Consider the following 16,932-nt stretch of genomic DNA (forward strand, 5'->3'; position numbering starts at 1 on the left):
GAAGACAGTGTGGTGATTCCTCAAGCATGTAGAACCAGAGGTACCATTTGACCCAGCCATCCCATTCCTGGGTATATACCCAAAGGATTGTAAATCATTGTACTATAAAGACACATGCACATGTATGTTTACTGTGGCACTGTTCCCAATAGCAAAGACATGGAACCAACCCAAATGCCCATCAATGATAGACTGGATTAAGAAAATGTGACACATATACACCATGGAATACTATGCAGTCATAAAAAAGGATGAGTTCATGTCCTTTGCAGGGATAGGGATGAAGCTGGAAACCATCATTCTCAGCAAACTAACACAAGAACAGAAAACCAAATACTGCAGGTTCTCACCCATAAGTGGGATTTGAACAATGAGAACCCATAGACACAGGGAGGGGAACGAACGTCACACACCAGGGCCTGTTGGCAGGTGGGGGGGCTTTGGGAGGGACAGCATTAGGAGAATAATGTAGATGACGGGTTGATGGGTGCAGCAAACCACCATGGCACATGCATATCTATGTAACAAACCTGCACATTCTGCACATGTACCCCAGAACTTAAAGTATAATAAAAAGTAAACACAACAATGAAATACAGCATACATTTGCATATATTTTATAACCTGTGCCTTGCTACCTCTATAATTCGCCATTTACACGTTTTTAATGTCAGAGTAAAAAAAGTCACTACAATCATACTACATTCTATCAATGTATAAGAAAATGAAGGATGATAAACCTAAAAATCAGTCAGCATATGCAAATCTGGAAATACTCTAGAGTTCTATTTCTGAAATATTAGTATTAAATACCAAAGAATTAATTATCTGATGCTTTAAGCTTTTTATTATTTTACTTCCAAGTCTAGAATATTGATAATGAGATGGTTCATAGACAGTGATGACAGTAACCTTTTACCTTTGTTATATCTTGAAAAGTCACTTGGTTTTATGGACTTTTATAGGCCCTCATTTCCAGTAATTGTATACTATATTTCAGTGAAATCAGATGTCTAATATCACAGGAGAAAAAGATGCTCCAGCCTAATTTTGCCGTACATCTTCTAGACTGAAGGTCACAATGATGCGTTTTTTTTTTTTTACATTAACTTTGTATTCTAAGGGAATTACATCTTGAATACATCTAGGATGACAGAAAATGGCATAATTAATCTTCAGTTAGTGGTCCTTATGTTTGCCTCATAACACCGTGTTTTCTTCTATTATATTGCCTTGTAATTGTCTGTTTACTGGTCTGTGCCCTACCCCACATTATAAGCTTCTTTGTAAGTTAGAACTGTTCTCACACCTAAATTATTTGTAAGTACCTATTAATATTTTACATAAAATGTTATCCTCTAGGGATAAATAACACAACAGCTAGTCTTCACTGATTGCTCACAATGTAAAGGCACTATGTAAGCACTTAAATAATTCCTCTCATTCCACCCTCCACTAACCCGGGGATGTAGATGCCCTGATTGTCCCCCTTTACCCAGGGAGTCGTGCTGGTATCTGGTATTTGGACCCTGTAGTCTGACAAGAGATGTAACATGTTTGAGCAAACTTACATTGTATCTGGAATCCACATCGCAAAACAACATGACATTTTTCCCTTGATTTTTTCCCACTATTTTAGCTGTATCAGCAGGCACAGCAAGTTCAATCAAAAAACCAACTTTCAGAACATACCACAGATAAGGTAAACGATTCCCTCTTGTGTACTGCTTTTACACTTTCTGCTTCAAAGATCAAATTGCGTTGAATATAGTCTTGATACTAAGCTTAAAGTATGTTTTACTGGGAATCTATAATCGGCAATATACAGCAATAAAGGATGGTACTCCATTAACTTGAACTCCTCATTAGTTTATTATTAATAATAACTGTCATATAATATTAAAATACCCTAAGGGGTCTCTTGATATCTAGGGCACACTTTTAATTGCCCAACACCAAGGTCACTTTAGGAGCTTGTTGAAAACATAGATACTTGGGTACTACCCCAGATCTGCTGCATCAGAATGTCTTGCAGGGAGCATGGGTGGGAGTGGACTAGTGATTCTTATAATTTTGAGAACCGTGAACTATAGCGCAATGGTTCTCAACCACTGCTGCATACCAGAATCAGCAGGGGAGGCTTTTAAAATCCCAATGTCCAGGCCTTTCTCCTTACCAATTAAACCAGAATCTCTGGAGATGAGATCCAAGCACAGGTATTAAAACACAATAATAATCCCATTAAGTGTTTCCAAACTTGCAAAGCACTGCTACAGGGAGAGGGCAGATTCTTTGGGGCTGTAGATATTTTCTAGGGTTTCAGGGATAGGTGGATGTATTCTGGGGAAGTAGAAAGCTTTCTAAACACACCCTATTCATGTCACTAGCTCTGTGCAAAGGCCATGCTGCTGTGCTTCAGAAGCTATAAATCATAGCTGTCCACTGCTCTCTGGGAAGTATAGTCCAGCACTGCTGAGTGGCCCAGCCTGGACAGCTACAGAAGAGCGTATGGCTTCCTGGGCAGCCAGAACTCAGCGGTTCTATAGAAAAGTCTGGACTCCAGAGAACCCCTGGGGGCCAGTTCTCTTATCCTCTATCAGATCTTAGAGTTCCCTACCTGAGTGCTGACTGCTTGGGTCGCATTTTGGCTACCAGCTCCCAACCCATTTCCTAAAATCCTTTTTCTTCTGCAATTATCTGGATCTTTTCAGTAGTTTCCAGAAAAGACAGGCCTTTGACCTACTACTAACTAATCAGAGAACATTTCTATTTTCCTCAGAGCAAATTAACCAATGAAAATAATAGGTGTGATATTCAAAGACATTTTCAGAAGCCTGGATGTCTGGAGAACTGCCTGCCAGACGGCCACATTTTTTTTCCTGCACTTCTGGATATGAACTTAGTGTTTCCCAAGTGCATTAATTTGTGAGCCATAAATGATTTAAATTGACATCAGGTAAGCCATGTTTACCCCACCCTGAAGATTCAGGCTGGGTGGCACGATTCTTCTCTGCTTTTAGGGCAAGCAAATGCTCAAGAGGTAAAAGCTCTCTGCTCCTTGCATGGCCCCTTCTATGGGGACACCTCAAGAGGTGGAGCCCCAAGATGGTGGAAGGTTCTAAAGAGCTGCCTGGGTATGTGCAGGGTGAGTTTCCCTCTCTCATGGAGAGCCCATAAACAGATATTCATAGGCAGTGAAGAGCAATTGTAAAAAGTGATTCTCCCAATTTTCCAGAAGACTTAGAACCCATTCTTGCCGAAGAAACTACTGAAAAAGTTCAGGCTCCTTTTCTCTTCTGTGAACCTGACAGACAATACAATAGCCCTGGCTTATTCCTGACATCCACCTGGAACAAGGTACTTGAATAAATTTGGGGTCCTCAGCCTCTGAGAATGTTATAAAAGCCATGACACCGCTCCCCAAGAAAGACATCTATGTACACTTCTGGATATGTTTCAGAGACTTCACAGACCCTACCCCAAAACTGTTCTACAGACACGCCCCCAAGGATCATTAATCAATGACAGATCCAGTTCAACTCTGCACTGCCCTTCACCAAGTAAAATAAATCCAGAGGCACTAAGAAGCAGGCCAGGAATAAATGCTACATGCTTTTTTGAGCTTGCTCTTCCTTGACATCTTCTTGGAAAGGAAAGCAACAGGATTTGTGCCTGGGGACCCTCACAGTTCAGAGGGGAGCTGCCTCCTGGCTGCTTCATACTCACCAGCAGGAAAGGGCCCTTAGCTGCCCAGTCTCGGGAGCTGCCTGCACCATACTCTTTGCCAGCCAGAACGATCAGGGGAAGGCCTGCCTGCTGGTACCGCTCAGCAGCATCAAACACATCAAGCTGTGGAAGAGAAAAGGAAGTTTTACAGATGCAGGAAAGGCAAAGAGTGGACACAAGTCCCCTGAGCCCTGAGCCCTGGTGAGGGCGGGGCCAGAAGGGTCTGCAGATGACCAAATCCGTGCAATCAGACATCTGGTCTACACATTCCCAATTATCTTGATCTTTTTACTTCAACCAAATTTTGTATTTTTTTTTTTTTTGAGATAGAGTCTTGCTCTATCGTCCAGGCTGGAGTACGATGGCACGATTTCAGCTCACCGTAACCTCTGCCTCCTGGGTTCAGGTGATTCTCCTGCTTCAGTTTCCCAAGTAGCTGGGATTACAGGCGCACACCACCACACCTGGCTAATTTTTGTATTTTTAGTAGAGGTGGGGTTTCACCATGTTGGCCAGACTGGTCTTGAACTCCTGACCTCAAATGATCCTCCCACCTTGGCTTCCCAAAGTGCTGGGATTACAGGCACTTAAGCCACTGCACCCGGCCTTAAATTCTGTATTCTTAAAAACCATTTTATATTCTTTTGACAGAAATGCCTAATTTTTGTTGGTTTTATAAAAACATTGGAATCCTAAGGCATCAGGGGACAGAAGGAAACTAGATCAGATTTTTTCTTTTCCATTGACTAAATTATTTTAAAACTCAAAAAACAGAATCCGACCTAAACATTAATTTTGACTCAATATCAGAAACTCAGTGAGGTCAGTTGTAAAAGGTAGGAAAACACAAAGAAGGTAACATGTTCTGAAATTATATAAAATGCAAACTTTTATTAGTCACCTTTCTTCTTGGAGGTCAAGGGAAGAGATGCTACAAATGCAAATGGAAGCCCAAGTAAATAAAAGGTAGAAAAAGATTAATATTTTAGTACATGAGAAACATCTTACACAAATAGATTTGTTTCTCATAGGAAATCTGAATATCTCACTGAACTGAGACTTTACTCTGCTGATTGAGCAGTACCATTATTTTTCCTGGCTATGTAAGTCCTAAGATAAAATTCCTCAAAGGAGAGACAGGAGCTAAAGAAAACTCTCAAACAGATTTTCACAAATTCGTATTTTGGTGTACTGATGGAACCTGTGGTTAATTTCACATGGCATTACCTAAATGTGGATAGGATTCTGTATGTCTTCAGCTAGACAGAACTCATAAATATAGAAGCTGTCACAGAAATGGTGAAAACCTTCTTCTAACTGAATTGTCTGGATCCTTTCAAAGACCAGAAAGAAACAACTTATCTGATATTTTCAGAGATTGTAGCTTTGGGTATTAAAAATGTGAGTGTGTGTGCTTTAAAAAGGACTGCAAAGTTGACAATCTCATGGCAAAGCATGTCATGTTACCCAAGATCAGAGGAACTAAGCAGGTCTAGAACTCAGGTCTCCTGACTTTTCTATTAAACGCGCCATGCTGAGAGCCATCAACAGCTTAGAAAGAAACAGCTCCCTACACTCTTATGCTCATCTAAAGAGAACACAGCATTTAGCTATTTCTTCTGTTACTGTGCCTGTGTATCTCTAGGTATTATGTTTAAACTACTAGTTCTTGATTTCTCCATTTTTAAAAAATTATCTGTCAATTTCCTACTTTGAGGATTTACTTCTCTTAACGATCTCTCCTCTTTCACACATTTCCCTTCTCCCCAACCTCCCAATACAGTTATTTTGGTAAGTCAGCATTTGGTGTTTGCATGATTATGATGATGTAAATACTATTTACAGCTGAGCCAGGTAATGTACTACGATTTCCTTTTCTTGGTGATTTAAGACATGTTTCACTGGAGTCAGTAATTTTCATTTTTTCTATGTTTTTCCTGTTTCTATGTCCTTACCCATTAATTAAGCCCTGCAGTACAAATCACCTTTAAAGACATTCAAACACATCAGGCAATTTACCATTTTAAAATCTCTGTCATGGAGCTATCATTCCTGGAGCTCTCAGTCCTGTTCCAACTTGGGCTGACTGCTTGCTCTCTGGGCTTGGTACATTCCTGTTACAGAGTACTCTTCCTTCACCAGCATCCTGGGGATTCCCTTCATCTGGATTCTATGTCTTCCCCTTTAATTTACTCCCTCATTTTGGTGAAACACGTTGCCAAGTAGCTTCCTAAGGAAGGTACTGAGGGCTATTTTTTAAGCTTTTGAATATCTGAATGTGTCATTACTTTAAGTGCACTTGACTGGTGATCTGATGGGCGTAGATTTTAGGATGCAAATCATTTTCCTCAGTCTAAGTTTCTAGCATCAAGAAGTCCGGAACACGTCTTATTTCCTGTTATTTCATGTAAGCTGTTTTTCTCTGGAAACGTTTTCTCCTTTTGTTGCTCTTAATTTCACAAGGATATAACTTGGAGTGAGTCTTTTAAAATTATTTAGGTGGGCCTTCAGTTGGCCTTTTCAATCTGGATTCTCAGACCATTCAGTTGGAGAAATTTTACTTGTAGTTTTCCATTTTGTTTTGAAATAATTTCCTCTCTTGCATTTTTTTGGTTCTCTTTTCAACGCTTCTATTTAGGCAGGTGTTAGGGCCTCCTGAGTTCAGTTCTTACATTTTTTTCTCTTATCTTTCTGTTACATATTCTAGGAAATGTTCTCAACCAATTAACTTCTCCTTTGAATTTTCTTTTTAAATTTAAAACATTCTTTCTTGTCTTCTGATTGTTATTTCATAGCAACAGAAAATGAACTCTAAGGATATAATTTTTTTTCTTTTACTTTTTGCACCCCCCCATCCCCCTGTTCAAGTATTGGCTCAAATGTCTATTCATCCTTGATTCTGTCTCATTTAAGATGAGACTCTAGACATCTGACTAGAAGTTCTATGTCAAGCAGGGCTTGTAAATGAGCGTGGTACACTGTGACATTTATTAGGGGTCCCCCAAAGTCTATAACTACAAGTCTTTCCCCTTGGTCTCTCGGGTATTCCATCATTCAACATGTATCTTTTTTCATTTAATATTCTGTAACCTCTGCTATTCATTGAACAAGCATCTGCTGTGCTAGGTCCTGGTTATCAATGCTTATCTCTAAAGAACGCGTTTATGTTACAAAAATACAATCAGTTACAAATGAGGCAGTATGTGTGGTGGTAAAGGGCAATGACTTGAGCCAGACTTGTTGGGTTTTAATTTCAGCTTTGCCACTGTGTGACCTAAACGGGTAATACGACTTCTTTATGCTTCAGTTCTCAATTTAAAGCACAGATAATCATGGTACCTACTTCAAGGGGTTGTTATGAGCATTATATAAATCAATATATGCAAAAAGCTTAGGAGAACACCTGGAATGTGGTTAAGTGCTGCAGACATATTAGCTATTATTATTTTAAAATAAGTCGGCAGGGTTATTTCTCAAATAAGTTAAACAGTTTACAGGCAATTTCACAGCACTCACTGGGAAGGGAAGTGACACTAAGGACCTATGACGTGTACCAGACTCTATGCCAGGTTTTATATTTCATTCCATTTCATTTTAAGCCTCACAGCTTTCTTCCAAGGTAGGTAGTATTTTTACTTCACAGGTGAGAAAAACGAGGCTCAGAGATGGAAATAACTTCAAGGCCCCACAGCTACTATAACGCAGAGCTGGGAACAAACAGTCCCTGCTGCAACACACTGACCATGGTGCTCCCATTAGCACCAAAACACACCTCCAAGCGCCTCTCTACTCCTTTTCATGTGGATTAGATGAATTAAATTACATGCCAATAAGGTCATACAATAACACTTCTTGATAAACACCCTTTAATTTAACCCGGTATTTCCCCTTCAAATACTTTAAATGAAATTTCACTCAAAGCTCAATTCCTAAGAAACAAGACTCGGTGAAACCACGGTTTAGAATCTTTAAGCAACAAGAAAAGGTTTGAATTTGTCAGTGATAGATTCTATGCATATAGACACCTGGCAAGGAGGACTGTAGTTAGTCTGAGGTAGGATGGAGCTGTGAAGAAAAACTAAAACCAAAAGACAAGTAACTATAAATATCCAACCTCCACCAAGGCTGACAAATGCTAGTGTCTGCAGGAAGCAGAAAACAATACTCACGATTTCCCCAGAAGGCAGATGGATCGTCTGTGGTGCCTGCTTGTTCAAAAATCTGTTTAACAAGCGAATGTTGGCAAATGTTCCCCGTGCCATGACAGCGTCATTACCTCGGCGGGAGCCATAGGAGTTAAATTCTCGTGGAGTTAGGCTAAGGAGGCAAGCAAAAAAGGAGCTGGCTTAGTGAAGCAAGCAAAGATTAACCTTAGCTTACACCAAGAAAAGAAAAACAAACAAACAAAAAACATAGACCTGGCTATTTCTCTAAATCTCCTAAGCATTGTTCTCCATGGCAGAAAAGCTGTCCCCAAAGCTTCAATGGAGAACAGAGAGAGGTGAGAAGGGGTGGTGAGAGGCATAACTCAGTATTCTCCTAGGTTCACTGTCTTTCAAATCTGGTTAGGAAAATAAGAATGAAATCTAAAAAAGAATATTTTATTAGTAGTGTAGCCTATAAAGCTTCATATAAGATAAAGAGCTAAATTAAAAATAAGTGAGAAAATGAAAGCAAAGAGAAGAATTACGGTAGGCAAATCAGATGGAGCCACAAATAGGGGGAAACACAAAATACATTCCATAAAGTAACCGGAAATAGTTTCAAATTTGTCCCTGAGTTATCAGGAACTCAATGCAAAGGAAAGACACACAACTGGCACCATAACTTACAACTTCCCTGAGAGAAAAATCAAAGCAGTGCCAAAGAGGCAGAACAGTTATTTCTGGTCCCCAAACCAGAGGAAATCTTGTCTATGAGCCCTCAGTGAAAGGACACTTTGCAGTGTCAGGAAACATACCTTACAATTAACACAGTGATCAGTTCACTGAGCTGTTCCTGAAAATACTAGGGGGTGGATGTGTTATTATGATTTAATTAATGGTTAGATCAAATTTAAGGACTGAGAGAGTTTAATGGGCTTCAGGAGCAGGTGAGTATGTCTTGGAATCCCTGAAACGATCCAAAATGTTGTGGGTATGTGCATTTTTCTGAGAAGGCATTAGATTTGCTTTCATTCAATTCTCTGAAGTGTTCATGCCTCAAAAGGGGTCAAAAATCAACAGAAAAAAGGCATTTGGATTCTGTTCCTCAAATTTGCTCTGGGGAATCGCTGAAAGAGCTGATTCAGGAGATAGGAATAAGAACCAGGAATTTTTATCTCCTCACATGATTCTCATGGAAACTCAGATTGGGGAACCACTGACCTCGAGTAATATTAATATATGAGATAGTAGTTGATAATACTGGTATACCTATGAATATCAGCACACTACTGAAGAACTGATAAACAGATGAGTAAGCTGCAAATCCTCCAAGCAGTGCTCTGTAAACATTAGGTTTCTCAACCAGGACCTGGCAATGCATGTCAGGTTCTGCCTCTGCCCCAGGTTAAGAGCAGAGCCTTGTACTTTAAAGATCAGCCAACCTGGGGGCAGGGATGACAGCTGGGCCTAATGTATACACTAGGTCCCTCTCCCCTTCCCCTTGTTGGGATTCACATGTTGATCGTTTCTCCCATGGAAGCTGTTAAGGAGCAAACAGAAAACGCAATTGGTTTTTAAGCCCCAGGGTTAAGCCTCAGTGAACACTGAAGAGTCTGATTCTAAAGGGTGAAAAGAGAAATGCTGGCCTCATTTACTCCATTACACCATTTTTGCCTTTAGTACTTCCTGCCTCACTCATACTTACCCTCTGTTAGTTAAGTAGCGAGCAGCAGGACTGTTTCTTGCAATATTTCCAGCTGGAGAGATGTGATCAGTCGTTACCGAATCTCCCAAATTTAGCAGCACATAGGCATCCACTATAGATTTAGGGGGCTGAAGATCCAAAGTCTAGCAAAGAATACAAAAAGTCAGCATTGGCCCAGGTTTTCTCAAGCAAGTTACCAGATCAGTCTCAACGATGGTGGCCCATGGACCTGAACCAGATGACAGTTCCACAGCAATGCACAGAAAATTCTAGTGTTCTAGTTTTTATCAAAGATGCTAAGAAAAGTAAGGTGAATTTACTCAAAACATTCGTATCTCAATCTTGAAGAAAAGGTAAAGTACTGGCAATGTCCCCTCAAAAGCAATAGTAATGCAGCTGCACATGACATTCTCTCTCTTCACATCCCTAGAACTCCTCAGATGCTGAGGACAACTGGAATCCTGACTTCTACTGCATCCCCTTCCCACAGTGACCCACCCAGGAAAGCATAAACTTCTAGATCATCAGTTTCAGGGACAATGTCCCTGGTTTTTATGGGTATAAGGTTCACTATGGTGGGCAGTGGGGATGTTCTCCTGTAACAGTCCCTCAGACTCTACTACGTTTAAGTCCAGGTGATCACCAGGGTGCCTGCGTACATCCACATGGACCCCCTGCATAGAGAAACTGTAGGCCTACGGCAGCCACGTATCCCCGCCTCCCAAAACTTTCCCTGGCAATATCTGCTTGGATTTGTAAAGGTTTTAATAAAATGGGTAGTCAAAGCAAGAGTATGGGGTAATAAAGTAGATATGATTAGGAAAGAAATCCTTCAAAGAATTCATTTTGTTAAAAAATAAAAAGCCATACCAGGTTTTCAAAGAATGGTGGTGATTTGATATATGTAGATTTGGAATTCCAGAAAAACATCTTATCTGATGGGGTTGCTAAGGCATTCCAGCTTTCATTCACAGTCTTAAAAAAGAAAAGAAAGGCAGATCTAATCACACCCCATTCTAGAGAAAATTGAATATGCAAACACAAAACATACACTCAAGCTAAAAGGTACACTAAAAACCATTTTTATTCTTAATAGCCACACACAAGAGTTCTTTTATACTACTAGTGTGTCATGCTAAGTAACTTAAAAATCCATAGATACTGTGGGATGGGCGTGGTAGCTCACATCTATTAATCCCAGTACTTAGGGAGGCTGAGGTGGGAGGATGGCTTGAGCCCAGGAGTTCAAGACCAGCCTGGGCAAGATGGCAAAACCATGTCTCTACAAAAATTAAAAAAAAAATTGGGTGTGGTGGCATGCGCCTCTAGTCCGAGCTACTTGGGAGGCTGAGATGGGAGGACGGCTTGAGCTCAGGACTTTGAGGCGGCAGTGAGCTATGATCACACCGCTGCACTCCAGCCTGGGTGACAAAGTGAGACCTGGTCTCTGAAAAACAAACAACAACATACATATGCACTGTGATAGGCAGCCTCTGGGATGGCAGGAGGCATCCTGCCTCCCGGGATTCATATCCTTTGTTGACCCCCTCCTGTTGAGTGTAGACTGAAGCTAGTGACTACCTCCTAGATTAGGTTATTGAGACCTGCCTTCTGTCTCTCTTGCTCTCTTGCTGTGATGAAAGCCAGCTACCATGTGAGCTGTGAAGAGACCCTCATAGCAAGGTGCTGAGGGAGGCTTCTAGCGAACAGCCAGTGAGAAATGGAGGACCTCAGTGCAACAGTCCTTGACGAACTTAATCCTGCCAACAGCCACATAAGTGAGCCTAAGAGGCTTCCCGAGACTGCAGCCCCAGCTGACAACTACTGGAACCCTGTGAAAGTACACAGTGAAGCTGTGCCTGGATTCTTGACGCACAGAAACTGGGAGATAATATATGTTTGTTGTTTCAACTCTATATTTTGGGGTAATCTGTTGCACAGCAATAGATAACTAATGCATATGCTTATCAATAACTTATGAAATAATAATCCAGATTGCACCAAAGGGGAAATTACTCTGAGTGTTTTGGGAAGTGGCCTTCCAGGTCACACAGACACTGGGTAGCAAATGACAGCTGCTATGCATTAAAATTGGTTTGAATTCTGTCCACAGGTCCATTAACTCGGCCTCTGGAGGAATGCATTTAACACAATGCCTGCCAAGCTCCCTAACACCATCTCCCATGGAGCACCTTGTGAAGGGTGCAGTGTGTGAACATCACACCCACATCACCCTTTCCCACGGACAGTTCTACTCTCATTTAAACCACCAGCCGCAGTCAGAAGCCCTTGGGTCAGCTGAATGCAGAAAGCGGGAAAAGGAATAATATCCAAGACTCTCAGAATATAATACTGAGCCCCACACATCTCCTCCTATTTGTAAAATGTACGGAAAGTTTGATTTTTGTAGCTTGGTACTTCCTACTGAGTGGCCTTAATTTTTTTTAAGTGTGCAAAAATGCATTCTGAGAGGTGCATTCAACCAATGGACTCCACTTAGTGACACAATATAGTGACCACCAGGGGTCCTCGCCACAGCTGACACACACCCCAGGGTGTCCGACACGGGTGGGGTTTTGGAGAGCTGAACCTGAGGCCTTTCTTCTCTAGGCTGTCACTGACTTGTCCAAATCCGGGAACATTTGGGGGAGGTGGGGTTTGTAAAAATGCGAGTCACAGAAGAAAAATGACGGAGAACCCCCTCCCCAGTTATCTGAAGAAATAAATGTTACTTTATATAGTTGATACTCCCATTAGCCTTGAGGTCTGCAGACAGGACACAAAGGGAGCAGCTTTCCCTTAGATCCTCGGGTGGGGAGGGCAGTGTAGGAACTCACCTCTATTTTCTGATAGACTTCCTTAAACATCCCCGGGATGACATACTGACGCTCCACTGCCTGGATCTCATCTCTAGTCGGCCAGATATCTTTCAGAAATACCTGCTGTCCCTTTGCATTTACTCCTGGGGAAAAATTGTTTATTAATGAGAAAACTTTCTAATATGCAATTTTCATGATTATACACAGTCAAGCCTCGTTCTCCTTGGTAGTTATGTTCTGTAGAGCCTGTGTGAATGCTGAATGACTGGGTACGGAATCATTGCCACTGGACGAAATACAGGATTAGGTTCCTGGGAGCCTCTGGTCACCAATCAATACATAACCTTGCTTCATGTGAGGTTTATTATTCACCTTATTTATTCACCTTATTTAATAGAAATTGTTGACTCACTGACATTGAACTTCCAGCCAAAAGCACTATAACTCTTCTGAATGAAGCCTATCTAAACACAACGCACATCACAGTCGGCTTGTGCTTAAGAACGCCAGACAGCACTTCAGGGATATGCTCAAGGACCATTTTGAACAGCGAAATCACCACAAAAAGCACAAAAATGCAAAAAGCATGGCATTAAGTAGATCGAGCAAAGGATCCTTATATATCACATGAGAGCTGAAACAAGAAGTCAGAGTGACGCCTTATCAGATCTCAGCATAGAACATGTATGTTGAGTGATATAAAGTTTTCACCCCTTTGTGCTGATCTGTGAATGACCGTGAACATACTACAAGTATTGATTTGGGGGTTAAAATACATTTTAGTGATTAGGCAAATCTGCAAGTATAGAACTCACAAATAATGAGGATCAACTGTACGTCTAAAGTTATGATTTCCAAAAAGTAAATTTCAGGGATGTTGCTTAGAACAGATTGAGGCTGGCAGAGCAAGCAAGCTGATCTGAGGAAAGGAGATATTGTATCATTTCTTTGGAATTCTGAGAAGTTGAAATATCTGCAGTATGTTTCTACAGAGTATATATTAAAACAACACCTATCATTAAAGTGAGAGCTAGAAAGGGAGGAACTACAGAAGAAACCAGAATAGCAAGATGTCTATTCCTTTTGGCACCTACTTTCCTTTCGTCATCCTTGACCCTCAGTAGATTCTTGTTTTAACTACTGCAGTTAAGTCTTAGCTGTATACTGGGGAATAAAGAAACGATTCTCTTCTTTGTCTTCTCCCTGGAGGTTCTATGCTTCATTTCTTAGTAAGGAAAGCGGCAACTTTCTTCCAGTAATATTTCTGAATTCACTGGAAAAAAATTATGGCTGCACAAACAAAATCTTACCCAGTGGTTCTTTCTCAAAGTCGATTCTGATGGTCCCAGCAATTGCGTATGCTATTACTAAGGGGGGAGAAGCTAAATAGTTGGCCCGGGTGTTGGGGTGCACTCGACCTTCAAAATTCCTGTTCCCAGATAGTACTCCAACAGCTATAAGGTCTCCCTGTGTAAGGCAAGAGAAAAATCAGGTCATTAAAAGAGACTCACTAGGCTTCTTGTCTCAGACCATTTGCAAGAGTTTCCACATTGCAAGGATAGTCCTTTAAGTTGCCCTTTCACTTGGTTCTCTCCCACTAGAGGGGAAAAGGGTACATCGGGTGTCCCCATGGGAGATACTCTGGGTCAAAGGAAGCAGAGACATGTTTAGTGATTTCTGCTCACGAGAAAATATCAGGTAGTTAGAAGGCAACATACTAGTTATTGCTGTCTGGGGCCCAAGAACAGGTGGGAAAGACCTAACAGTTGATAGCTAAAGGAAGTCACAATGACTTACGTAGATTCTATAATTAATGCAAAGCAAACCAAATAATATTTTTCAAGGTTCAGCATTTTTGGGACAAAAATCAAGCTAAAACAATTTAGTTTAGATTCATTTTTGTGGAGACTTGTCTCACTTTGAACCAATTTTCAAATTATCCAGGTTGGTGCAAAAGTAATTGTGGTCTTCATCACTGAAATGGCAAAATCACAGTTACTGTTGCACTAACTCAATACCTATAACAAACAGCTGTAGAGCTCTTTGTAGTCAAAACCAGCAAGTACTGAGCACTTACTGGAGTGCCAGACACTGCACTAAGTGACTTATGTTTATCATCATCTTAATTCTCACAACTCTATAAAACAGATACCATTATACAGATCCAATATACAGTTGTGAAAACCCAGGCACAGATAGGCTAATCAACTTGCCCAAGGTTACCCAGCTAGTAATTTTAGCTAAACTCAAAAGACCATACTCTAAACCACATCCCCTGCTTCCATGGACCTTCTTGAAAATACCAGCATTTTTGTCAAATTACATGAAAAGAAACAACTGCCCTGAAGACCTACAGGCACCTCTGCAATTACCTGTGTGATGGCTTCTACCACAGGTTCAGGTAAAGGCCCACTGTTGCCAATGCAGGTCATGCAGCCATAGCCCACCACGTCAAACCTAGGCACCAAGAGAGAAGCACACAAAAAAAGAATAACTTTCAGTGAGCCTTTCTGCTGGCCACAGTTTCCAGAGACCACTGTTCAAAAAGGAATTGCAGTGCATGAACTAAGTTCAGTATAGTGCTATTTCTAAAAGTTTCATTCTTGAGAGCATTCTATCATACAGCATAAGAATACTATTCATATTTTTACTTATAAAAAGGAATCTAATTGAATAAGCAACAATTTTAAAAGTTGAAATCACATATGCCATTTAATATCTTCATTAACTACTGTTATTGTATAATCCCAAGGAGATTTGAATTTTATGAGGCACATGAATAAAATGTAAGTCAGGAATAATATGGAAATTGGAGAAAGCGTATTTGGCAATGAATACGTTCATGCACTGCACAATGATGTTTCAGTTAGTGACAGACCACATATACACAACGGAGCTGACAAATTCCTATCACCTAGTGATGTTGTAGCCATCGTGATGTCACAGCGCAAGGCATTTCTTGTTTATGATGATGCTGGTATAAACAAACTCATGCTGATGTTTTCTAGTTCTTTTACAGTGTACTCTTTTTAAAAAAAAAAACAAAAAAACAAAAAAAAAAACCAGTTAAGTGTAAAACAGCCTCAGGAAGGTTCCTCAGGAAGTATTCCAGAAGGCATTATTATCATAGGAGATGACAGCTCCATGGATGCTATTGCCCCTGAAGACCTTCCAGTGGGACAGATGTGGAGGTAGAAGACAGTAATACTGACGATCCTGACCTGGCGTAGGCCTAAAGTGTGTGTTTATCTCTTAGGTTTTTTTTTTTTTTTCTGTTGTGGTGTTTTGTTTTGTTTTTTTTGAGACAGGGTCTTGCTATCACCCAAACTGGAGTACAGTGGCATGATCATAGCTCACTGCAACCTCAAACTCTGGACTCAAGCCATCCTGCAGCCTCAGCCTCCTGAGTAGCTAGGACTACAGGCATGCACCACCATGCCTGGCTAATGGTTTAATTTTTTTTTTTGTAGAAACAGGAGTCTCACTATGTTGTCCTGGCTGGTTTCAAACTCCTGGCTTGAAGCAATCCTCTTGCCTTGGCCTCTCAAAGCACTGATATTACAGGTGTGAGCTACTGGGTCCAGCCTGTCTTGGTTTTTAACAAAAAAGTTTAAAAAGTAAAAAAAGAAAAACTTCAAAAATAGAAAAAACCTTATGAAATAAAGATATGAAGAAAATATTGTGGAACAGCTATACAATATGTTTATTTTAAGCTAAGTGTTATAAGAGTCATGAGTTTCAATAAACTTAAAAGTTTGTAAAATAAAAGTAAGCAACGGTTAACACTATTGAAGAAAGAAACTTTTTTTTAAATTAAGTTAGTGTAGCCTAAGTGTTCAGTGTTTATAAAGTCAACAGTAGTGTGCAGTAATGTCCTAGGCCTTCACATTCACTCTCCACTCATCCACTGACTCACCCAAAGCAACTTCCAGTCCTGCAAAGTCCATCCATGGTAAGTGCCCTCTAGGGCACTTACCTCTTTAGATGGAATGTAAGGGTTTAAGTCTAACTACCATCTGATAAACGACTATGCAATTAGATATCATCAGATAATCTCACATCTGTTACAAGGTGACATATCAAGATACATGAGGGATAAAATTCAACGAAAGCAATGGTGCAAAAGAAAACTCTCCCTCACCCAAGCTGAGACAGATAAGGCATGACGCCGCTTTCTTGTAGGTAGTAGGTGACCACGCCACTCCCAGGAGACAGGCTAGTTTTGATGTAAGGCATCACGTTCAGGCCAGCATCCACAGCTTTCTTTGCTAACAATCCTGTGAAATGGTAAACACAGATGCAGTGTGGGTGGCTGCCTGCTCTAGGTGCCAGGCACACTTCAGAAAAGAGCCTGATTTTCTTCAGTCTGCATTTCCTGCCACCACCTGACCATGCTCCCTTCCTGTTGGCACTATCTGCTGTTTTTGCTGCCAAACAAAAATCTATAATCCCAGCACTTTGGGAGGCCGAGACGGGCGGATCACGAGGTCAGGAGATCGAGACCATCCTGGCTAACACGGTGAAACCCCGTCTCTAC

The 16,932-nt window shown here is 40.8% G+C and overlaps 1 protein-coding gene across 3 annotated transcripts in view; it reads right to left on the minus strand.

Annotated features, from left to right (window-relative positions):
- The window catches only part of ACO1 (aconitase 1, soluble), a 69,564-nt gene that overhangs the window by 7,304 nt on the left and 45,328 nt on the right, over nucleotides 1-16,932 (minus strand). For all 3 annotated transcript variants that reach the window (XM_011948656.1, XM_011948658.1, XM_011948657.1), the window contains 8 exons: nucleotides 16,537-16,672; nucleotides 14,768-14,852; nucleotides 13,706-13,862; nucleotides 12,414-12,538; nucleotides 10,447-10,551; nucleotides 9,577-9,719; nucleotides 7,896-8,043; nucleotides 3,727-3,849 (listed from right to left, as the gene is read on the minus strand). In XM_011948656.1, coding sequence (XP_011804046.1) covers nucleotides 3,727-3,849; nucleotides 7,896-8,043; nucleotides 9,577-9,719; nucleotides 10,447-10,551; nucleotides 12,414-12,538; nucleotides 13,706-13,862; nucleotides 14,768-14,852; nucleotides 16,537-16,672 — 1,022 coding nt within the window. The remainder of the gene's footprint in view (nucleotides 1-3,726; nucleotides 3,850-7,895; nucleotides 8,044-9,576; nucleotides 9,720-10,446; nucleotides 10,552-12,413; nucleotides 12,539-13,705; nucleotides 13,863-14,767; nucleotides 14,853-16,536; nucleotides 16,673-16,932) is intronic.

The sequence above is a fragment of the Colobus angolensis genome, unplaced genomic scaffold, assembly GCF_000951035.1.
Source record: "Colobus angolensis palliatus isolate OR3802 unplaced genomic scaffold, Cang.pa_1.0 Scaffold281, whole genome shotgun sequence".
Taxonomy (NCBI): domain Eukaryota; kingdom Metazoa; phylum Chordata; class Mammalia; order Primates; family Cercopithecidae; genus Colobus; species Colobus angolensis.